At 45.6% G+C, this 24,380-nt stretch overlaps 1 protein-coding gene across 7 annotated transcripts in view; it reads left to right on the top strand.

The window, feature by feature from the left end:
* IQCG (IQ motif containing G) overlaps positions 1-24,380 on the top strand; it is a 77,898-nt gene that overhangs the window by 18,676 nt on the left and 34,842 nt on the right. For all 7 annotated transcript variants that reach the window (XR_008624985.2, XM_055110839.1, XM_055110837.1 and 4 more), the window contains 3 exons: positions 3,087-3,319; positions 9,627-9,755; positions 15,230-15,311. Coding sequence is in view for 6 of the 7 variants with exons in the window: in XM_055110839.1 (XP_054966814.1) it covers positions 3,087-3,319; positions 9,627-9,755; positions 15,230-15,311 (444 nt within the window). In the remaining variant the exon portion in view is untranslated. The remainder of the gene's footprint in view (positions 1-3,086; positions 3,320-9,626; positions 9,756-15,229; positions 15,312-24,380) is intronic.

Below are 24,380 nucleotides of genomic sequence, written 5' to 3'. Positions count from 1 at the left end.
GAAAGAAAGAAAGGAAGGAGGGAGGGAGGGAAAGAAAGAAAGAGAAAGAGAGAAAGAGAGAAAGGAAGGAAGGAAGGGAGGAAGGGAGGGAGGGAGGGGAAGGGGGAGGGGGAAGGGAGAGGAGGGAGGGGGATGGGAGAGGAGGGAGGGGGATGGGAGAGGAGGGAGGGGGATGGGAGAGGAGGGAGGGGGATGGGAGAGGAGGGAGGGGGAAGGGAGGGGAGAGAGGGAGGAAGGAAGGAAGGGAAAGAAAGAGACAGAGGGGAGAGAGAGAGGAAGGAAGGAAGAAAGGAGGGAAGGAGGGAGGAAAAGAAAGAAAGGAAGAGAGGAAGGTAGGAAGGGAGGGAGGGGGAAGGGAGGGCAGGGAGAGGGAAGGGAGGGAGGAAGGAAGGGAAAGAAAGAGACAGAGGAGAGAGGGGAGAGAGAGAGGAGAGAGAGGAAGGAGGGAGGGAGGGAGGGAAGGAAGGAAGGAAAGAAGGACAAACAAATGGGAAGGCATTCAGTTAATAAATGAAGTCTTTTCGATGCTACCTGCTGTCAGCCTTTGAAAAGAGTAATTTGCCATCATGGAATATCAAGAATGAAAATCCTAAATTAATCGACAGTGTTCAGCAGCGGTCACTACTCCAGTAAATGAATGAAACTTTTGCACTGTTTTTTTCTGGTTTATCATAGTGATCTTTTACCCACAAAATTTTCTGACTCAACAGAAACCCTCCTTGTGATTTTACTGTAGTGTAAATAGTAATATATAATATGTATAATTATAGTAACTTTAATCATGTTGATTAATAGCAATTTAAAAGCCCATTTCTCAATATGTTAGCTTCATATCTTTTAAAAATTGTGAATCTCTTAAAATATTTTTTGGTTTGTATTTCATGGTACTATAGTTGTTCTGACTCATGAATTTGAAGATGCCACCGCCCTGTAGGGCCTAGGCTGTATATTTTTAAATGTTAGTATATGGATGTTTCCTTTCCCAAAGGCTTGACATCCTTGAGCCTTTTAACAACCTTGAGAGGAAAGGTTAGCATTTTCCCTCTTTTAAAGCCGTTTTTATGGCTAAGGCCATCTCCAGATACATTTTCATGTATTAGAATTACGAGATGAAAGGATGAAAAATATATTAATATACGTGGTTCTGCCAGAAATGAGAGTGATTTGACCAAAGTTTGGAAAGAGTTTTCTTGCAGGGAATACTGTTTTTCTTCTCTTTTTCCTTACGGTAAAAAACCCTATCTTGTACATAGCACGTGCAATATAAAATATATTATTATATATATATATATATATATATATATATGTAAATTTTTAGAGGCCAGGCACGGTGGCTCACGCCTGTCATCCCACCACTTTGGGAAGCCGAGGCAGGTGGATCACCTGAGGTCAGGAGTTTGAGACCAGCCTGGCCAAAATGGCGAAACCTCATCTCTACTAAAAATACAAAAAAATTAGCCGGGCATGATGGTGTGGGCCTGTAATCCCAGCTACTTGGAAGACTGAGGCAGGAGAATCGCTTGAACCCGGGAGGCAGAGGTTGCAGTGAGTGGAGATGGTGCCACTGTAATCCAGCCTGAGCGACACAGTGAGACTCTGTCTCAAAAAAAAAATTTTTTTTAGTGCGTCAACTAGAACACTTAGCTCGTTTCTTTAATTCTATTCTAAAAATTCACATTTCTTTCTAGTAATCAGTAAATCAGGCCATGAGACACATTTGGTTCCTTTTCCAGATGTCCAAGTATAAAGGTAGAGGAATAGTGGTTAGGGAACTCAGAAAATGGGGCATCCCAGAGGTCGCAGTGAGCCGAGATCGCACCACTGCACTCCAGCCTGGGCGACGGAGCAAGACCCCGTCTCAAAAAAAAAAGACAGTGGAGCCTCCTAGACCTTACATTTCCCCTTATTGCCTTAGGCAAAATCTAAAATAATAACCATTTATTTTACCAGTGGGAAAATGGGGACACAGAGATGTTAACTAGTTGCCCAAGGTCAATAGAGTTGAGAGACAGAGCAGGATTCAAACATGGCTTCAGAATCCGTATGTGTAGTCGCTGCATCGTGTGCCTCAGTGGCTCAAGCTTTTAGCCACAGTTTAGTTTACACCATCAGCTGAAAGGCGTAGGCCGTTCCTGCCGTCCCTTAACAGTCAGCACCATCAGCTGAAAGGCGTAGGCCGTTCCTGCGGTCCCTTAACAGTCAGCACCATCAGCTGAAAGGCGTAGGCCGTTCCTGCGGTCCCTTAACAGTCAGCACCATCAGCTGAAAGGCGTAGGCCGTTCCTGCGGTCCCTTAACAGTCAGCACCATCAGCTGAAAGGCGTAGGCCGTTCCTGCGGTCCCTTAACAGTCAGCACCATCAGCTGAAAGGCGTAGGCCGTTCCTGCCGTCCCTTAACAGTCAGCACCATCAGCTGAAAGGCGTAGGCCGTTCCTGCGGTCCCTTAATATTCAAGTTTGGTTCTGAAAAAAATTATTTTGGCTTTTCCCTCCATGATCCTCAAAGTCTACACCACACCACTAAATGTACTATCAACCTCTGCTTTTAGTATGATTCTCCTTTTTTTATTTGTATTTCAAGTTCATATGTTCAAGGAACATTTGCGTCTCTGCTATATGCTAGTCATTGTTCTAAGCAATGGGACTACAAAGATGGCCACATTTATTGAATATCCAATCTTGTTCCAAAAATAACTTGAGACTAGTCTTCAAAAAAAGTTTTTCTTGAAGTGGAACCAAGATCTCTAAGACACTGTCCCCCCGACCCTAGAAACCACGACCTGATGGAGATACTTTATAAAAAATTACAACATGAGAAATGCCTGCTAACAGAGATATTTCACAAAGAACTTTACTTTTGAGCAGAGTGTACCAGGTGGTAAGTTGGGGAATGACGGAGAAGAGGAATGTTGTGTGAAGTTAGCAGCAGGGCATGTGTGGTTTGGTGTGGCTGAAGAAAGGGGCACATTTTCTTGGAGTATAGAGTAGAAGTCAGAGAAGATAATGTTGAAAAATGTACACAAAGGCCTCTTTCTTGTTGTATTGTCTCTTTAAAAAAATTCTTTCTAATTGTTTATTGTTTTAAAAGAAAAGCAGAGAAATGAATCTAGAAGGAACGAGTCTAGACAAACTTCCAATGACTTCAACAATCACAAAAATACCCAGTCCGTTAATAACTGAGGAAGGACCCAACTTGCCAGAAATCAGACACAGAGGCCGGTTCGCTGTGGAGTTTAACAAAATGCAGGATCTTGTCTTCAAAAAACCTGCAAGGCAGACCATCATGACTACAGAGACACTGAAGAAAATTCAGATTGATAGGTAAGGAAGGAAGACATTTGGCAGTGGAATAACGTATTTACACATAGATGAGCGAAGGGGCGCCCAGGTGGCTGACTGCTCTCGTCTACAGGTAAGTCATTACTGTGTATGCAAAATGACTGCTGAGAATAGAATTAGCTAAAGACTGCCTAGAGGCAGGGTGATATGAATGGAAAGCAAGGCAGCTATATGATATTGCATAAGTTATTAAGTCTTTTTGTTTTTTTTTGAGATGGAGTTTCGCTCTTGTCACCAAGGCTGTAGTGCAATGGCCTGATCTCGGCGCAGTGCAGCCTCCGCCTCCCGGGTTCAAGCAATTCTCCTGCCTCAGCCTCCTGAAGAGCTGGGATTACAGGTGCACGCCACCATGCCCGGCTAATTTTTGTATTTTTTAGTAGACAACGGGTTTCACCATGTTGGCCAGGCTAGTCTTGAACTCCTGACCTCAGGTGATCCACCCGCCTCGGCCTCCCAAAGTGCTGGGATTACAGGCGTGAGCCACCGCGCCCAGCCGTTTGTCTTTGTTTCCAATTTTTATTTTATTTATTTTTTAAATTTTTTTCTTTTTTTTTTTTCCTTCAGCTGTATACCTGCAGATTGTTTATTTTTTAGAGACGAGGTCACTCTGTAGCCCAGGCTGGAAGCCAGTGCTATTGACTGGAGAGATCATAGAGCACTGCCGCCCTCAAGCTTCTGGCTTCCAGTGAGCCTCTCACATAGCTGGGACTACAGCCACACTGGCTGTTTTCAATTATTAAAAATGAGAATGGGCTGGGCGTGGGGGCTCAACCTGTAATCCCGGCACTTTGGGAGGTAGAGGCTGGTGGATCACGAGGTCAGGAGTTCAAGACCAGCCTGGCCAATAAAGCGAAACCCCATCTCTACTAAAAATACAAAAATTAGCCAGGCGTGGTGGTGGACACCTGTAATCTCAGGTGCCTCGGCACCAGCTACTCAGGAGGCTGAGGCAGGAGAATTGCTTGAACCCGGGAGGCGGAGGTTACAGTGAGCTGAGATGGCACCACTGCACTCCAGCCTGGGTGACAGAGCAAGACTCTGTCTTGAAAAGAAAAGAAAAGAAAAGAAAAGAAAAAGACCATAATAGCAACCTTGCAACCTTAGTGTAAGGGTTAGAAATAAGGCTTTAGTACCTGGCACAGCTTGGTAGCTATTGTGATGCTTTATCCATTAATAGCTACTATATAGCTATTATTATTCTACATAGCCAAATTCCAAACTGTGTTTTAATCCTGAGGGTTTCTTAAAGGCAGTCTAAATTCCCATTGTCTCATAATTTTTTGTTGTCAGCTGGCTCGATGACAAATAAGCCTGTTAAGAGGGTGTAACATTACGTTAAGAACTTTTGGTAAATGAGAGTTTTTACTGCAATTACCCAGGGCCACTAGCTAAATCCAGTCTGAAGTCTGTTTTTGAAAAGCTTTATTGGAATACGGCATTGCCCATTTGTTTACACGTTGCCTGTGACTGCTTTCATGCCACAATGCAGAGTTGAGTCGTTGCCAAAGAGAACTTACGCCCTGCAAAGCCGAATATTTACTACGTGCCTCTTTACAGAAAAAGTTTGCTGACCTCGGTATTCGACCCTAACCAAGGGTAAGATCTTGCTAAAGTCAGCCTGGCCCAGATCTGCATCGGACAGAAAGGCAACCTGCTTATAAATTGCCCGGTTCATGTCCTTTTCATTCTCAGTGTGTGGCTCGTATCTTTTCCTGAAAGACCCAAAATACCAGTCGCAATTATTTGTAGGGGATTAGTTTTAGATTTATATTCCATCTGAAACCCAGGGTATATTCACAAAATGTACATCTCCACCAGTTATCCAGAATCAAGTGGAAATCAAAATATCAAGGACATAAAAACTACAACAGGCCAGGCGTGGCAGCTCACACCTGTGATCCTAATGCTTTGGGAGGCCAAGGTGGGAGGATTGCTTGAGCCCAAGAGTTTGAAACCAGCTGGGTAACATAGTGAAATCTCATCTCTACTAAAAATCAAGAAAAGTAGCTGGGCATGGTGGTGGGCCTGTGGTCCCAGCTACTCTGGAGGCTGAGGTGGGAGGATCACCCGAGCCTAGGAAATTGAGGCTGCAGTGAGCCGTGATTGTGCCACTGCACTCCAGCGTGGGTGACAGTGAGGCCCCATCTCAAAAAAAAACTTAAAAAGCAAAACAGCAACAACAAAAAAACTACAACTCTTTATGAATTTAAAATGGGAATTTGTAGGAAGCTTGTGTATGCTTTCCTTGCTGTACTCATCTTTATGCATTATTGTCTTATTGCACTGAATTAATTATTTTATCATAACATACTACTGTCAAAAGACAAAATTACAACATATCTAAATATCTTTTTTTTTTTTTTTTGAGACAGAGTCTTACTCTGTCGCCCAGGCTGGAGTACAATGGTACAATCCTGGCTCACTGCAACCTCTGCCTCCTGAGTTCAAGTGATTCTCCTGCCCCAGCCTCCCGAGTAGCTGGGATTACAGGTGCCCACCACCACGCCCGGCTAATTTTTTTGTATTTTTAATAGAGATGGGGTTTCCCCATGTTGGCCAGGCAGGTCTTGAACTCCTGACCTCAGGTGATCCGCCCGTCTCAGCCTCCCAAAGTGCTGGGATTACAGACGTGAGCCACCACGCCCGGCCACAAATCTAAACATCTTAATTGGCTTTTATTTGCAATTCTAAATCAGGCAACACCTCATTCTATGAAGTAGAAGTACTGTTCTGATGACCTGGGCAGAGGAGGTTGGCTTTACAGGCAGAAAGGGCTGAAGAAAGCAGAAACAGAGACTATAACGTGAATGGTCATGTTGAAGTTACTTTCCTGGCTGCAGGCGGTGGCTCACACCTGTGATCCCAGCACTTTGGGAGGCTGAAGTGGGAGGAGTGCTTGAAGCTAGGAGTTCAAGACCAGCCTGGGCAACATAGCGAGACCTCATCTCCACAAAAATGAAAAAAATTAGCTGGGCGTGGTGGCGTGCTTTAGTCCTAGCTACTGAGGAGACTGAGGCGGGGGAGCACCCCTCAAGCCGGGGAGGTTGAGGTTACAGTGAGTTACGGTCATGCCACTGCATTCCAGCCTGAGTGACAGGGCGAGACCCTGTCTCTAATTAATTAATTAACAATTTAAAAAATCACAAATTTACTTTTCTTTTTTTTTTTTTTGGAGACAGAGTCTCGTTCTGTCGCCCAGACTGGAGTGCAGTGGCACAATCCCGGCTCACGCAACCTCTGCCTCCTGGGTTCAAGCGATTCTCTTGCCTGAGCCTCCCGAGTAGCTGGGATTACTGGCGTGCGTCACCACGCCTGGTTAATTTTGTATTTTTAGTAGAGACAGGGTTTCACCATGTTAGCCAGGCTGATCTCGAACTCCCGACCTCAGGTGATCCGCCCGCCTCAGTCTCCCAAAGTGCTGGGATTACAGGCATGAGCCATTGCGCCCGGCCACAAAATTACTTTTCTTGGAAAGATTAAAGCAAAGGGGACTTCCTTACCATACCAGCTAAAACTGGCTATTCTCTAAATCTCCCTCTCCCTTGAGTTGTTATGTAAAATAGTAACTATAATTCTTGCCAACTGTGTCAAAACATTAAATAGCCGTTTTTAATTTTTATTTTATTATTATCATTATTTTGAGACAGGGTCTCACTCTGTCACTCAGGCAGGAGTGCAGTGGCGCAAACATGACTCACTACAGCCTCAAACGACCCTCCCACCTCAGCCTCCCAAGTGGCAGGGACTACAGGCACATGCCACCATGACCAGCCTTTTTTTTTTTTAATTTTTGTGAGATGGGGTGGGGGGAGGGGGTCTCACTATGTTGCCCAGACTGGTCTTGAACTCCCGGACTCAAGCGATCCTCCTGCCTCGGCCCCTCAAAATGCTGGGATTACAGGTGTGAGCTCTTGTGCCCGGCCTAAACAGCTACACTTAGGAGAGGATCATGAAGAACAGCGGACTACGCATTAGGAAACCCGGGCTATATGTCTCCAGCTCTTTCTTAAACTAGGTATGTGACCACAGGCAAGTCACTTAACTTTCCTGAACCTGGTTTACTCATCTCGAAAATGTGAACGTTTGGCTGGGCGCCGTGGCTCACGCCTGTAATCCCAGCACTTTGGGAGGCCGAGGTGGGCAGATCACTTGAGGTCAGGAGTTTCACACCAGCCTGGTCAACATGGTGAAACCCTGTCTCTACTAAAAATACAAAAATTAGCTGGGTGTGGTGGCACGTGCCTGTAATCCCAGCTCCTCGGGAGGCTGAGACAGGAGAATCGCTTGAACCTGGGAGGTGGAGGTTGCAGTGAGCCGAGATCGTGCCACTGCACTCCAGCCTGGGCGACAAGAACGACACTCTTGTCTCAAAAAAAAAAAAAAAAAACCCAGAAGGAACATCATAATGAAAACTAGAATTATCCCAGGAATGCAAAAATAGTTTAGCATTAGAAAATGTAAAAAAATAAATAGAAAGATCAATAGATGCAGAAAAGGCATTTGGCAAAATTCAACATATAAAAACCAACACTAAAAACCTCTTAGCAAACTAGAAATTAAAGAAAACTTTTTTTTTTTTTTTTTAGCTGGGTGAGGTGGCCCATGCCTGTACTCCCAGCCACTCAGGAGGCTAAGGCGGGAGAGTCACTTGAACCCAGGAGGCAGAGGTTGCAGTGAGCCAAGATCACACCACCACACTCCAGCCTGGGTAACAAAGCGAGTCTCCATCTCAAAAAAAAATGAAATAAAAATAATAACATGTAAAACTACATGTATTATTTAAATAAAACACACAAACACATAATAAAAGTATCACAACATGCTAGAGAATAATAATCACCAAATTCAGAAGAGTGTTTATCTCTGGGGAAGATTGAGGGGGCTGGGACTAGAGACTTCAGATATATCTGACACATGTAATCTTTAAAAAAAACCAAGTCTCTACCATGGTAAAATATTTAAATTTGGTGTTACGTACATAAATATTCATTATTTTATTCTTTATACTTTCTGAATTTTTTAAATACTTCATAATTTTGAAAAAGTTAAATCATTAAAAAAAATTTTTTTAAAGACCTAATCAAACTTTTGCGTTTTTTTTGTTTTTGTTTTTGTGTTTTTTTGAGACAAGAGTCTGGCTGTGTTGCCCAGGCTGGAGTGCAGTGGCACAATCTCAGCTCACTGTAACCTCTGCCTTCTGGATTCAAGCGATTCTCCTGCCTCAGCCTCCCGAGTAGCTGGGATTACAGGTGGGCACCACCATACCTGGCTAATTTTTGTATTTTTAGTAGAGATGGGGTTTCACTATGTTGACCTCAAGTGATCCACCCGCCTTGGCCTCCCAAAGTGCTGGGATTACAGGTGTGAGCCACTGCACCTGGCCTGGGTCTTAACTTGTGTGACTTCTGTAGTCCTTTGTGAATGTAGGGAAATGCGTATGTATAATATATGTATTTTTTATATATATATGTATAATATATATTATTTTATATTAATATATTATACATATATAATATGTAATATATAATTCAATATAATATAATATATAATATAATATATTATAATATATAATATATATTATAATATATTATAATATATAATATATATTATAATATATTATATATAATACATATATAGTACACATATAATACATATATAATACATATATTATACATATATATTATACATATATAATGTATATTATATATATAATACATATATATTATACATATATAATGTATATTATATATATAATACATATATATTATACATATATAAATACATATATATATAATACATATATATATTTTTTGAGACCAGGTCTTGCTGTGTAGTCCCAGCTGATCTCAAACTCCTGGGCTCAAGCAATTCTTCCACCTCAGCCTCCCAAGTAGCTGGAATTAGGGCACATGCCACTGCACCTGGCCTGAAAATATTATTTATTTATTTATTTATTTATTGAGACGGAGTCTCACTCTGTTGCCAGGCTGGAGTGCAGTGGCGATCTCTGCTCACCGCAACCTCCACCTCCCGGGTTCCAGCAATTCTCCTGCCTCAGCCTTCCGAGTAGCTGGGATTACAGACACCTGCCACCGCGCCTGGCTAATTTTTTTGTATATTTAGTAGGGATGGGGTTTTACCATATTGGCCAGGATGGTCTTGATCTCCTGACCTCGTGATCCGCCTGCCTCAGCCTCCCAAAGTGCTGGGATTACAGGGTTGAGCCACCATGCCCAGCTGAAAATAGAATTTATTAACTCATTTTTTGTTGGTCTGTTTCTCCTTACAGGCAGTTTTTCAGCGACGTGATTGCAGATACCATTAAGGAGTTGCAAGATTCGGCCACTTACAACAGTCTCCTGCAAGCTTTGAGCAAAGAGAGGGAAAACAAAATGCATTTCTATGACATCATCGCCAGGTCAGAGTCATGTTAGGTTTACTTGCTTTGCTGTATTTTAAAGTGCTAAAACACTCTTACTGGAAATCCTTGAATTTTAAAGCAAACCAACCATGTGCTTTCCAGGGAAGATAACTAGAAGTCAGAATTTGGGTTTTCTTCCTAGTTCTGCTGGGACAATAAGTCAGATTTCTAGGCCTTCATTATCTGTATTTACAATATATCAAGACCATTGTTCCTTCTCTAGTAACCTTTCTTAAGATTGAATTCGGCTGGGTGCGGTGGCTCACGCCTGTAATCCCAGCACTTTGGGAGGCTGAGGCGGGCGGATCACGAGGTCAGGAGATCAAGACCATCTTGGCTAACACAGTGAAACCCCATCTCTACTAAAAAATACAAAAAATTAGCCGGGCGTGGTGGTGGGTACCTGTAGTCCCAGCTACTTGGGAGGCCGAGGCAGGAGAATGGCCTGAACCCGGGAGGCGGAGCTTGCAGTGAGCCGAGATCGCACCACTGCACTCCAGCCTGGGTGACAGAGCAAGACTCCGTCTCAAAAAAAAAAAATAGATTGAATTCATTGAAAATCACTGAACAATAACAAATGAATGCCAAGGAAAGTTTTTCTTTTCCAGAACCTTTCAATTTATGAATTCTGTCTACAACTCTTTTTTTTGTTTGTTTGTTTTGTTTTTTTGAGATGGAGTATTGCTCTGTCACCCAGGTTGCAGTACAGTGGCACGATCTCAGTTCACTGCAACCTCCGCTTCCCAGGTTCAAGCGATTCCCCTGCCTCAGCCTCCGAAGTAGCTGGGATTACAGGCGCCTGCCACCACGCCTGGCTAATGTTTGTATTTTTAGTAGAGATGGAGTTTCACCATGTTGGCCAGGCTGGTCTCGATCTCCTGACTGCAAGTGGTCCACCCACCTCAGCCTCCCAAAGTGCTGGGATTACAGGCGTGAGCCACCACGCTCGGCCTGGAACTCCCTTTGGATGTTGATCCTGTAATGATTGATCCTGCATTTTTCTTGTCCTTTTTTGCTCATTTACCATCTGCATTGTTTTTATTCTATTCTTAGAGAGATTTCCTTAACTTTGTCTTCCAACTCTTTCTTTCTTTTCTTTTCTTTTCTTTTCTTTTTTTGTTTTTTTTTGAGATGGAGTCTCGCTCTGTCACCAGACTGGAGTGCAGTGGCACAATCTTGGCTCACTGCAACCTCTGCCTCCCGGGTTCAAGTGATTCTCCTGCCTCAACCTCCCTAGTAGCTGGGATTACAGGCACCCACCACTGCGCCTGGCTAATTTTTGTATTTTTAGTAGAGACAGTGTTTCACCATGTTGGCCAGGATGGTCTTGATCTCTTGACCTCGTAATCCGCCCACCTTGGCCTCCCAAAGTGCTGGGAACACAGGCTCTTTCTTTTCTTTTCTTTTCTTTTCTTTTTTTTTTTCTGAGACTGAGTCTCGCTCTGCCTCCCAGGCCGAAGTGCAGTGGCACGATCCACAGCTCACTGCAGCCTCATCCTGGGTCCCAGGCTCAAGTGAGTAGCCTCCCAAGTAGCTGGGACCACAGGTGTGTGCCACCATGCCTGGCTAATTGTTTTATTTTTGTAAAGTCAGAGTCTCACCATGTTAACCAGGCTGGTCTCAAAATCGTGGGCTCAAACAACCCACCTGCCTCGGCCTCCCAAAGTGCTGGGATCATGCCTGTAATCCAAGTGCTAGGATCACGCCTGTAACCCCAACCACAACTGGCCTTATCTTCCAACTCTTGTGTTTAATTTTTCAAAATGTTATGCTAACAGTGATTTCTAAGAGCTCTTCCCTGAGTTTTTCATTTTTTATAGTATTCTTTTTTGTCACTCAGGCTAGAGTGCAGTGGCATGATCTTGGCTCACGGCAGCCTCGACTTCCTGGGCTCAAGCAATCCTCCTGCCTCAGCCCCCTCAAGTCGCTGGGGACCCAGGCATGCCCAGCTAATTTTATGTATTTTTTTGTAGAGATGGGGTTTTGCCATGTTGCCCAGGCTAGTCTCCAACTCCTGGCCTCAAGTGATCCTTCCACCTTGGCCTCCCAAAGTGTTGGGCTTATAGGTGTGAGCCACTGCACCTGGCTCTAGTCTCTGTTTTTAATGTTAGGGGAATTGTGTTTGGTCATCTTTGGCTGTCCGTTTGTATTTAAGAGTGAAGTGCCAAGAAGCTGATGGATGCTCTGCTCTGTGCATGTGGACAACACTGCACTGTAGCATGGCTGGGCAGAAAAGAAAAGTACATCTTTTCCCTTGGTGTAGTCAGCATTCTCGAAGAATCTACCAATCTTTGCTGGGAGGGGTGAGGAGCAGTGAAGAAGTAATGGTTATTGTCAGTGGTTATTCTCTGACTACCCATGTGTTGAGAGCTAGCCAGGGAAAGGCTGGGGAAACTCACCATCCACTAAGCAGAATGTTTTTTGGTCCCCCTGTTTTTAGCATGGTCCTTCATCTCCACCTCCAGCTGTGTCTGGTGTCCGTCTGCAAGTCCAAATCCTTGGTTCAACCATTCCAGGCAACCTGGCCAAAACTAACCAAACACCCATGATCTCCCGAGAGGAGGAAAGGCAGCTGCCTGGCCACAGGGCTGGGGAAGGGAATCAGGTCATCCTGCTCCTTTGCCAGACTTTTGATCGCTCCACCTGGATTTAGCCCTGTGGCACAGTTGTGCCTTCGAAGATGTGTAGTGCCTTCATGTGCTGAGCTTTTCTGGGGGGCCTGTAGCTTTATTCTGTTTTCTTCTTCTTAGCTTCTCACTCTGTACACATTTAGATCTCATTTTTCTCTTGTCTGCTTTATATCTTCTTTAATTTTGCTGATGTCTGTCAGCTGCATCGTTTCTTCTCCCAATCTCTTTGTGTTTATAGGTTTACACCTTTCATTATTTCTTGCCTGTTATTTTAGTATTGTTTCAAGAGTGAACAGAGGGCTGGGCATGGTGGCTCACGCCTGTAATCCCAGCACTTTGGGAAGATGAGGTGGGTGGATCATTTGAGGTCAGGAGTTCGAGACCAGCCTGGCCAACATGGTGACACCCCACCTCTACTAAAAATGCAAAAATTAGCTGGGCATGGTGGTGCGCACCTGTAGTCCCCAGCTACTCAGGAAGCTGAGGCAGGAGAATCACTTGAACCCGAGAGGTGGAGGTTGCAGTAAGCCGAGATCGCGCCACTGCACTCCAGCCTGGGCGACACAACAAGACTCTGCCTCAAAAAAACAAAAAACAAACAAAAAAGAGGGAACAGAAATAAATGCATGTGTTCACCTGCTAAATAAAATGAGAAAGAGCACATAGTTATGTCAAGTGAAAAAGTTAGGATAAAAATAATACCCATAATATAACTTAGTTTTGTAAGAAAAAAAGTATAGTGTGTATTGACTGGAAGGAAATATAATAAAATTTCAATGATAGTTAACTCCAGATAGTGGGATTATGGGTGATTTTTATTTCTCTTCATACTTTCTTTGCATTTGATACTTTAAGTTCTAGGGCACGTATGCAAAACGTGCAGGTTTGATTCATAGGTATACATGTGCCATGGTGGTTTTCTGCACCCATCAGCCTGTCATCAACATTAGGTATTTCTCCTAATGCTCTCCCTCCCCCAGCCCCCCACCCCACAACAGGCCCCGGTGTGTGATGTTCCCCTCTCTGTGTCCATATGTTCTCACTGTTCAATTCCCACCTATGAATGAGAACATGCGGTGTTTGGTTTTCTGTCCTTGTGACAGTTTGCTGAGAATGATGGTTTCCAGCTTCATCCACGTCCCTGCAAAGGACATGAACTCATCCTTTTTTATGGCTGCATAGTATTCCATGGTGTATATGTATAAAATGGGCACTTTTATAATCTCATGTAAATGATATTTGTTTGTTTCAATAAACCTTTCCTTGGGATATTGAAGTAATAGTAGACGGAAAGTACTCATTCTGTAGCTTATCTATTTTTTGTTATCTATGAGTGGGAAGTACATAATCTATAGTTTGTTTTGGCAATGACAATCTCAAGATTCTAGTTAATTACCTATGTGCTTTCTAAAAATTCCTGGCCGGGCGCGGTGGCTCACACCTGTAATCCCAGCACTTTGGGAGGCCAAGGCGGGTGGATCACCTGATGTCAGGAGTTCGAGACCAGCCTGGCCAACATGGTAAAAACCCATCTCTACTAAAAATACAAAAATTAGCCAGTGTGGTGGCACATGCCTGTAATCCCAGCTACTCAGGAGGCCGAGGCAGAAGAATTGCTTGAACCCGGGAGGCGGAGGTTGCAATGAGTCGAGATCGTGCCACTGCACTCCAGCCTGGAGAACAGAGTGAGACTCTGTCTCAAAAAAAGAAAAATAAATACATAAAAATAGAAATTCTTGAGTAAAAATCTTTACCTAGCTGCAGTTTAGTGAGAAGTCTTCTTTTGTTTTGTTTTGTTTTGTTTATTCTGGTATTGTTTTGCTATTTTTTGTTTGTTTTAAACCTAAATAATGGGATTGCTGGAGAGAAGCAGAAGGCTGTTTCTCAGAGTAGATTGAGGAACAGTCACACAAAGTAGTTAAGTTCACAGGCTCTGGTGTCCGACAGTCCTGAGTTTGAACCCCTTTCTGCCATTTACTGTTTGTGTGACCATGGCAAGTGTGTTAGTCCAGGTCTTCTGAAAAATGGATGCTGAGATGGAATTATTCATGCAAAGATTTTATCAGGGGAAAGATCTGCATGAGAGAAAATGGGGAGGGAACCTTCAGAACCAGTGCAAGGCCGACCCCCAGTGAAGGAGAGGCTGGAAGACACGGCTGTGTTTGGCAAGGTCATCAGGAGTCCTTGAGCCAAAGTCAACCATCAGAGACGCCCTGACTCCTCAGGAAAGGCCCATCCCATGTGATTCCTGCCACACTTAATAATGGGATGGGAGCAGTCTGTGGGCAGTGTGGCCTCAGAACACACAGAGGATTGCAGAGCCTAGAAGCCGGGACCCTTGCTGACTTACGCCCCCTGTAGTTGGAGATCGGTGAGGCACATTCTCACATCCAGCACATCAACTTACCTTAGCTGTCTACACCGCATTTTCTCATCGGTAAAATAGAAATCAGGCTATTGTGAGGGTTAGAATATGTAATTAAAGTGCCCAAAGTAGAAAGGATTCTTCTTTCTCCTCTTGCTGTCCTTCTCTTCTTCACTTTTTCTCAGCAGCAGCTATTTTTAGATTCAACACTGACAAGCCAGAGAATCTTCCTCCAATCTATTAAAACAAATCTGTCTTTTAAAACGTGTTATTGAAAATGTGACGTGGACCAGCCCTGTTAGCATCGCTTGGGAACTCGATAGAGATGCACACTTCAGGCCCCTCCCAGACCTGCTGAGTCAGATTCTCTGGGGGAAGAGGCCAGGAATCTGGTTTTCTTATGTGCGGGGTGGTCCTTGTGCACGTAAGGTTTGAGAAGCACTGCTCTAAACACAAACCATTCTTATATCTTCTAGGGAGGAAAAAGGAAGAAAACAGATAATATCACTTCAAAAACAGCTAATTAATGTCAAAAAGGAATGGCAATTTGAAGTCCAGGTAAGAATTACCTGCTTAACACCAAAAGTGACCGAGCTAACACAGCTATTAAATATATGGAAGCCATCTTTCTCAAGCAGAGAAGAGTTACGCGTAAAAGATCGTTGTTTCCTCTGGCATTCCTTTACTATTGAAAACATAGCCGGGCGCGGTGGCTCACGCCTGTAGTCCCAGCACTTTGGGAGGCTGAGGCGGGTGGATCTCCTGAAGTCAGGAATTTGAGACCAGCCTGGCCAACATGGTGAAACCCCATCTCTACTAAAAATACAAAAATTAGCCAGGTATGGTGGCAGGTGCCCATAATCCCAGCTACTTGGGAGGCTGAGGCAGGAGACTCACTTGAACCCTGGGAGGTTACAGTGAGTCAAGATTGCACCATTGAACTCCAGCCTGGGTGACAGAGCAAGATTCTGTCTCAGGAAAAAAAAAAAAAACAGAAGATATAAAGATAGCAACTAGAGAGCTGGCCTGGGTCATACAGGTGTGTCTGGAATATAGAGCCCTGCGAGACCCCAACCCCCTGGAGCTCTTAGTTCCCATCTTCGAATCCCACCACATACACCCCCACCCTCCCCCACAGATGACCTCATGCCATCCTCATATCCCACCCCACATACACCCCCACCCTCCCCCACAGATGACCTCATCCCATCCTCATATCCCACCCCACATACACCCCCACCCTCCCCCACAGATGACCTCATCCCATCCTCATATCCCACCCCACATACACCCCCACCCTCCCCCACAGATGACCTCATCCCATCCTCATATCCCACCCCACATACACCCCCACCCTCCCCCACAGATGACCTCATCCCATCCTCATATCCCACCCCACATACACCCCCACCCTCCCCCACAGATGACCTCATGCCATCCTCATATCCCACCCCACATACACCCCCAACCCTCCCCACAGATGACCTCGTCCCATCCTCATATCCCACCCCACATACACCCCCACCCTCCCCCACAGGGACCTCATGCCATCCTCATATCCCACCCCACATACACCCCCACCCTCCCCCACAGATGACCTCGTCCCATCCTCATATCCCACCCCACATACACCCCCACCCTCCCCCACAGATGACCTCGTCCCATCCTCATATCCCACCCCACATACACCCCCACCCTCCCCCACAGATGACCTCATGCCATCCTCATATCCCACCCCACATACACCCCCACCCTCCCCCACAGATGACCTCATCCCATCCTCATATCCCACCCCACATACACCCCCAACCCTCCCCACAGATGACCTCGTCCCATCCTCATATCCCACCCCACATACACCCCCACCCTCCCCCACAGGGACCTCATCCCATCCTCATATCCCACCCCACATACACCCCCACCCTCCCCCACAGATGACCTCGTCCCATCCTCATATCCCACCCCACATACACCCCCAACCCTCCCCCACAGATGACCTCATGCCATCCTCATATCCCACCCCACATACACCCCCACCCTCCCCCACAGATGACCTCATCCCATCCTCATATCCCACCCCACATACACCCCCACCCTCCCCCACAGATGACCTCGTCCCATCCTCATATCCCACCCCACATACACCCCCACCCTCCCCCACAGATGACCTCATCCCATCCTCATATCCCACCCCACATACACCCCCACCCTCCCCCACAGATGACCTCGTCCCATCCTCATATCCCACCCCACATACACCCCCACCCTCCCCCACAGATGACCTCATCCCATCCTCATATCCCACCCCACATACACCCCCACCCTCCCCCACAGATGACCTCATCCCATCCTCATATCCCACCCCACATACACCCCCACCCTCCCCCACAGATGACCTCGTCCCATCCTCATATCCCACCCCACATACACCCCCACCCTCCCCCACAGATGACCTCATCCCATCCTCATATCCCACCCCACATACACCCCCACCCTCCCCCACAGATGACCTCGTCCCATCCTCATATCCCACCCCACATACACCCCCACCCTCCCCCACAGATGACCTCATCCCATCCTCATATCCCACCCCACATACACCCCCACCCTCCCCCACAGATGACCTCATCCCATCCTCATATCCCACCCCACATACACCCCCACCCTCCCCCACAGATGACCTCGTCCCATCCTCATATCCCACCCCACATACACCCCCACCCTCCCCCCCAGATGACCTCATGCCATCCTCATATCCCACCCCACATACACCCACACCCTCCCCCACAGGGACCTCATGCCATCCTCATATCCCACCCCACATACACCCACACCCTCCCCCACAGATGACCTCGTCCCATCCTCATATCCCACCCCACATACACCCCCACCCTCCCCCACAGATGACCTCGTCCCATCCTCATATCCCACCCCACATACACCCCCACCCTCCCCCACAGATGACCTCGTCCCATCCTCATATCCCACCCCACATACACCCCCACCCTCCCCCCCAGATGACCTCATGCCATCCTCATATCCCACCCCACATACACCCACACCCTCCCCCACAGATGACCTCGTCCCATCGTCATATCCCACCCCACATACACCCCCACCCTCCCCCACAGATGACCTCGTCCCATCCTCATATCCCACCCCACATACACCCCCACCCTCCCCCCCAGATGACCTCATGCCATCCTCATATCCCACCCCACATACAGATGACCTCATGCCATCCTCATATCCCACCCCACATACACCCACACCCTCCCCCACAGGGACCTCATGCCATCCTCATATCCCACCCCACATACACCCCCACCCTCCCCCACAGATGACCTCGTCCCATCCTCATATCCCACCCCACATACACCCCCACCCTCCCCCACAGATGACCTCATCCCATCCTCATATCCCACCCCACATACACCCCCACCCTCCCCCACAGATGACCTCATCCCATCCTCATATCCCACCCCACATACACCCCCACCCTCCCCCACAGATGACCTCGTCCCATCCTCATATCCCACCCCACATACACCCCCACCCTCCCCCACAGATGACCTCATGCCATCCTCATATCCCACCCCACATACACCCACACCCTCCCCCACAGGGACCTCATGCCATCCTCATATCCCACCCCACATACACCCCCACCCTCCCCCACAGGGGGCCTTGTCTCAGGCACTCTCTTGTACTCTCACATCCCAGATGGAAAAGTATATTCCTAAAGAAGACATTCAGCACATTATGAACCTTCTCATACATAGTGGTTGGGCTTCATTATGTTATTTGTATTGTATTTTGAGGACAAAGTGGATTTGCGAGCTTTTGTGGTCATTAGGACCTAACCTCGTATCTAGTTTACTTTTATAAGAAAATGCATCCCAAGTTTTAAGGAATTGACTTGCAAAACAAAGTTGGGGCTACAACCTAAGCAGTTAGAAACCGGCTGTATTAGGATGACTGACAACTTTTCTAGGAGCAGTTTAGAAAGTTACAGAGGATGGCCGGGCGCGGTGGCTCACGCCTATAATCCCAGCACTTTGGGAAGCCAAGACGGGCGGATCATGAGGTTAAGAGATCGAGACCATCCTGGCCAACATGCTGAAACCCCGTTTCTACTCAAAATACAAAAATTAGCCGGGTGTGGTGGTGCGCACCTGTAGTCCCAGCTATTCAGGAGGCTGAGGCAGGAGAATCGCTTGAACCTGGGAGGCGGAGGTTGCAGTGAGCCAAGACAGTGCCACTGCACTCCAGCCTGGTGACAGAGCGAGACTCCGTCTCAAAAAAAGAAAAGAGAAAGTTACAGAGGATGGCCTGTTATCAGCTTTTCACTGACCAGCTGTTTGGACAAGTTTATGCTTCACAGAAGGGAATTTTCGTTATTCCCTACATAGACGTTGGAAAACTATTTTATTTATATATTTTATTTTTATTTTTATTTTTTGGTGGAGTGAGATGGAGTCTCACCCTGTCCACTCCATCACCCAGGCTGGAGTGCAGTGACATGATTTCGGCTCACTGAAACCTCTGCCTCCTGGGTTTAAGCGATTCTCCTGCCTCAGCCTCCCGAGTAGCTGGGACTACAGGCATGCACCACCATGCCCAGCTAATTTTTAAAATATTTTTAGTACACACAGGGTTTCACCATGTTGACCAGGCTGGTCTCAAACTCCTGACCTCAGGTGATCTGCCCATCTCGTCCTCCCAAAATGTTGAGATTACAGGTGTGAGCCACCGTGCCCAGCCTATTTATTTATTGTAGACACAGGATCTTCACTCTGTCACTCAGGCTGGAGTGCAATGGCACAATTATAGTTCATTGCAATCCTGCGCTCAAGCAATTCTCCCACCTCAGCCTCCTGAGTAGCTGGGACTACAGGCACGTGCCACCACGCCAGGCTGCGGTTTAATTGTTCGTAGAGGTGGGGTCTTGCTTTGTTGCCCAGGCTGGTCTCAGCCTCCTGGCCTCGAGTGTTTCTCCCTCCTTGGCCTCTCAAAGCACTGGGATTACAGGCATGAGCTGCCATGCCCAGCTGAGAGAATATTTTTATTTATTTATTTTTTACTGTTTTTTGTTTTGTTTTGTTTTTGAGACATGGTCTCACTTTGTCACCTAGGCTGGAGTGCAGTGGAGTGATCTCAGCTCACTGCAACCTCTGCCTCCCAGGCTCAAATGATTCTCCTGCCTCAGCCCCCAGATAGCTGGGACTACAGGCACCTGCCACCACACCCAGATAATTTCTTAAATTTTTGATACAGACAGGGTTTCACTATGTTGTCCAGGCTGATCTCGAACTCCTGAGCTCAAGTGATCTGTCTGCCTTGGCCCCCCCATAACGCTAGGATGATAGGTGTGAACCACTGCACTGGGCCTGAGAATATTGTAAGTTTATATGGAAGAATTGTTTTTAAAAGGTCACTATGAGGTGGAAGGATCATTTGAGGCCTGGGGTTTAAGACCAGCTTGGGCAACATAGCAAGACTCTGTCTCTATAAATAAATAACTTATAAAAATAACTGGAAAAGTAAAAAAATTATCTGGATGTGGTAGTACACATCTGTAGTCCTAACTGCGTGGGAGGCTAAGGTAGGAGGACTGCATGAGCCTAGGAGGTTGAGGCTGCAGTGAGCTATGGTCTCCCCACTGCACTGCAGCCTGGGCGACAGAGTGAGACCGTCTCAAAAACAAAGTCACTAGACTTTTTTTAAAGATATTATCTGTAAGTCTTCCAAGCAAATTGCCTAACGCCTTCTCTTATTTTGTATTTGCCAATTACAAAGCACCTTAGGTAGCTCTAGGTCTTGATGTCATTATCCCTCTTAACCCTCTGCATGTAGCTTATATTTTTTAAAAACTACTTTTCTTCTCTGGGAAACTTCATGAAAACTAGTTTGTGTTTAAGTTTTCTCTGTAATGAATAGACTTTTTCAGAGGTTTCCTAACTCTTTTCCCTGAAAAACTCTCATAATTTAACAAGACTAATATAAATATCTTCTATTTTAAAAGTCATGAATCTTTTGACATTATCTTATAGAAGATAAGTATCTTTTAAGTATGTTTTAAAATAGAAGATATATTTATTTATTTATTTATTTATTTTTATTTTTGAGATGGAGTCTAGCTCTGTCGCCCAGGCTGGAGTGCAGCAGCTCGATCTCGGCTCACTGTGACCTCCGCCTCTCGAGTTCAAGCGATTCTCCTGCTTCAGCCTCCCAAGTAGCTGGGATTACAGGTGTAGGCCACCACACCCGGCTAATTTATGTGTTTTTAGTAGAGATGGGGTTTCACCATATTGGCCAGGCTGGTCTTGAACTTCTGACCTCAGGTGATCCACCCACCTCGGCCTCCCAAAGTGCTGAGATTACAGATGTGAGCCACTGTGCCTGGCCAGAAGATATTTATATTAGTCTCCTTTTAAGCCCTCCAAAGCAATGTCAAAAGAAACCTCAGATTTAGCACTTTGCCAGTTAACTCCCATTCTACCATAAGGACCACACCTGTTGATGGTAGAATTTTCCTAACAGCAACAACACTTGCTCCTGAGACATATCCTCTTAATTATATTCTCAGCCATTACATTCAGCCAAAGTAAAATTAAAGCAGAATATCATTCAGATATTGTGATCATCAGCAAAAAAATAGGTTAAGAAACCAAGATTCTGCTTCGTAGTGGGTCTTAAAAAAAGAAAGAAAGAAAGAAACCAAGACTAGAAGATCCAAGGCAAGCCTTGGAACAAAAAAGAACTACCAAGATGAAACCAGGTGAAATCCCCAGAGTTACTGAAAACCAGTAGTCGGGTGGACCAAGATGAAACCAAGTTAAATCCCCAGAGTTACTGAAAACCAGTAGTCGGGTCAACCAAGATGAAACCAGGTGAAATCCCCAGAGTTACTGAAAACCAGTAGTCGGGTCAACCAAGATGAAATCAGGTGAAATCCCCAGAGTTACTGAAAACCAGTAGTCGGGTCAACCAAGATGAAATCAGGTGAAATCCCCAGAGTTACTGAAAACCAGTAGTCGGGTCGACCAAGATGAAACCAGGTTAAATCCGCAGAGTTACTGAAAACTAGTAGTCGGGTCGACCAAGACGAAATCAGGTTACATCCCCGGAGTTACTGAAAACCAGTAGTCGGGTCGACCAAGATGAAATCAGGTTACATCCCCGGAGTTACTGAAAACCAGTAGTCGGGTCGACCAAGATGAAATCAGGTGAAATCCCCGGAGTTACTGAAAACCAGTAGTCGGGTCAACCAAGATGAAACCAGGTGAAATCCCCAGAGTTACTGAAAACCAGTAGTCGGGTCAACCAAGATGAAATCAGGTGAAATCCCCAGAGTTACTGAAAACCAGTAGTCGGGTCGACCAAGATGAAACCAGGTTAAATCCGCAGAGTTACTGAAAACTAGTAGTCGGGTCGACCAAGACGAAACCAAGTTAAATCCCCGGAGTTACTGAAAACCAGTAGTCGGATCGACCAAGACGAAATCAGGTTAAATCCCCGGAGTTACTGAAAACCAGTAGTCGGGTCGACCAAGATGAAATCAGGTTACATCCCCGGAGTTACTGAAAACCAGTAGTCGGGTCGACAAAGACGAAATCAGGTGAAATCCCCAGAGTTACTGAAAACCAGTAGTCGGGTCGACCAAGATGAAATCAGGTTACATCCCCGGAGTTACTGAAAACCAGTAGTCGGGTCGACCAAGATGAAATCAGGTGAAATCCCCAGAGTTACTGAAAACCAGTAGTCGGGTCGACCAAGATGAAATCAGGTTAAATCCCCGGAGTTACTGAAAACCAGTAGTCAGGTCAAGGTTGGAAAACAAGAAGATAGGAAGTATTTGCACATTAGGGAACTGTGGGTCAGAAAATGATGCCAACAAGAATGGCAGGTTTTTGTATATGAAAGTGTTGGTGGTAGCTTAGATGTGTAGGATTAATTGCCTTAGATACTCGGCAAAAAGAAAGAGTCACAAAGCAAAAAAAGTTTCAGACTTCTGAACATCAACATCCAAAGCAGGATAACAATGGATCAGCACTTTCATGAAACTCCTGGGGAAAAAAAAGAACCAAGATTCATATATAAAAATCTATCTTTTATACATCAGCAACAGATTTAGAATAGAAAATTGAAAATTTATATATATTATTTACAATAGCATCAAAACTATCAATGCCTAGCATTGAATCTAATAGCAGCAACAAAAACAATAGTAAAACACATGCCACCAGGCCCAGCTAATGTTTGTGTTTTTAGTAGAGACGGGGTTTTGCCATGTTGCCCAGGCTGGTCGCAAACTCCTGGCCTCAGGTGATCCACCTGCCTCAGTCTCCCAAACTGCTGGGATTACAGGCGTGAGCCATCACGACTGGCCTTTTTTTTTTTTTTTTTTATTGAGATGGGGGGGCTCTCTCTTTGTTGCCCAGGCTTGTTTTGAACTCCTGGCCTCAAGCTTCCCAAGTAACTAGTCCTCCTACCTCAGCTTCCCAAGTAACTAGGATTACTGGAGCTCAGAGTTTATTCTGAGTCTATGGACTCGTATAGTATCAGCTGGTATTCTAAGTCATAGACAGCAAATAGAAATGTTAATTTATTTTATTTTATTTTATTTTATTTTATTTTTGAGATGTGATCTCACTCTGTCTCCTAGGCTGGAGTGCAGTGCCGCGATCTCAGCTCACTACAACCTCTGCCTCCCGGGTTCAAGTGATTCTCCTGCCTCACCCTCCCAAGTAGCTGAGATTACAGGTGCACACCACCACACCTGGCTAATTTTTGTATTTTTTTTTTTTTTAGTAGAGATGGGGTTTCACCATGTTAGCCAGGCTGGTCTCGAACTCTTGACCTCAAGTGATCCACCCGCCTCAGCCTCCCAAAGTGCTGGGATTACAGGCATGAGCCACCGAGCCTGGCTGTAAATGTTAATTTAATAGAGAACTATTTTTTTCCTGTGGCTTTTGTCTCTTTAATAGACAACATTACCATTTTCCTTTTGCTACCCAACCAGAGGGGAAGCCTGAGGTCTAAGACAAGTGCCAACTTCCCAGATAGTAGCTTCCAAACTTCCAGGAACTAGTACTCCGTTCTGTACTTTTTGTACAGTTATGAAAGCAGACACTACCATTAAAGCCCTTGGCTCACGTTATTATGGCAGCCATCACAGCCTTATTAACTCGAGTTGGTAGACTGCCTCTTTTTATTAGTAAATCATGCTTCTCTGAATTCGAATAACAAGTCCAGAGGTCCCGATCTGAAGGCAATTTTGGGATTTGGAAGTAATGTTTGGTCTGCCATGAAAACCCAAAACTGTGATGCATCAGTCCATGGACCTGACCACGAGGAAGGTTCCCGACACCATGGACAACTCGGATTCGAGGTTGTAGTGAAGGCAAATCTTTTCTTAGTGAAACTCTGAAAAGGAGCCTGTACCCCACTGCTTCTAGGCTGGCTGTTCTCACACACTGGGGAGAAGAGGACACGGAATAGCACTTCCGCTCGCTTGTTAGTATGTCTCGATCTTGGTTTTACCATCATAGCCTGTCAGGATTTTATATCTTCCTCTGTGTTTCCACACGGTCACCGTGGAGGGCCATTAAAATGTTTGTGCAA

The sequence above is a fragment of the Pan paniscus genome, chromosome 2 (genome assembly GCF_029289425.2).
Source record: "Pan paniscus chromosome 2, NHGRI_mPanPan1-v2.0_pri, whole genome shotgun sequence".
Lineage (NCBI taxonomy): Eukaryota > Metazoa > Chordata > Mammalia > Primates > Hominidae > Pan > Pan paniscus.
This window is presented reverse-complemented; position numbering and strand designations above follow the sequence as displayed.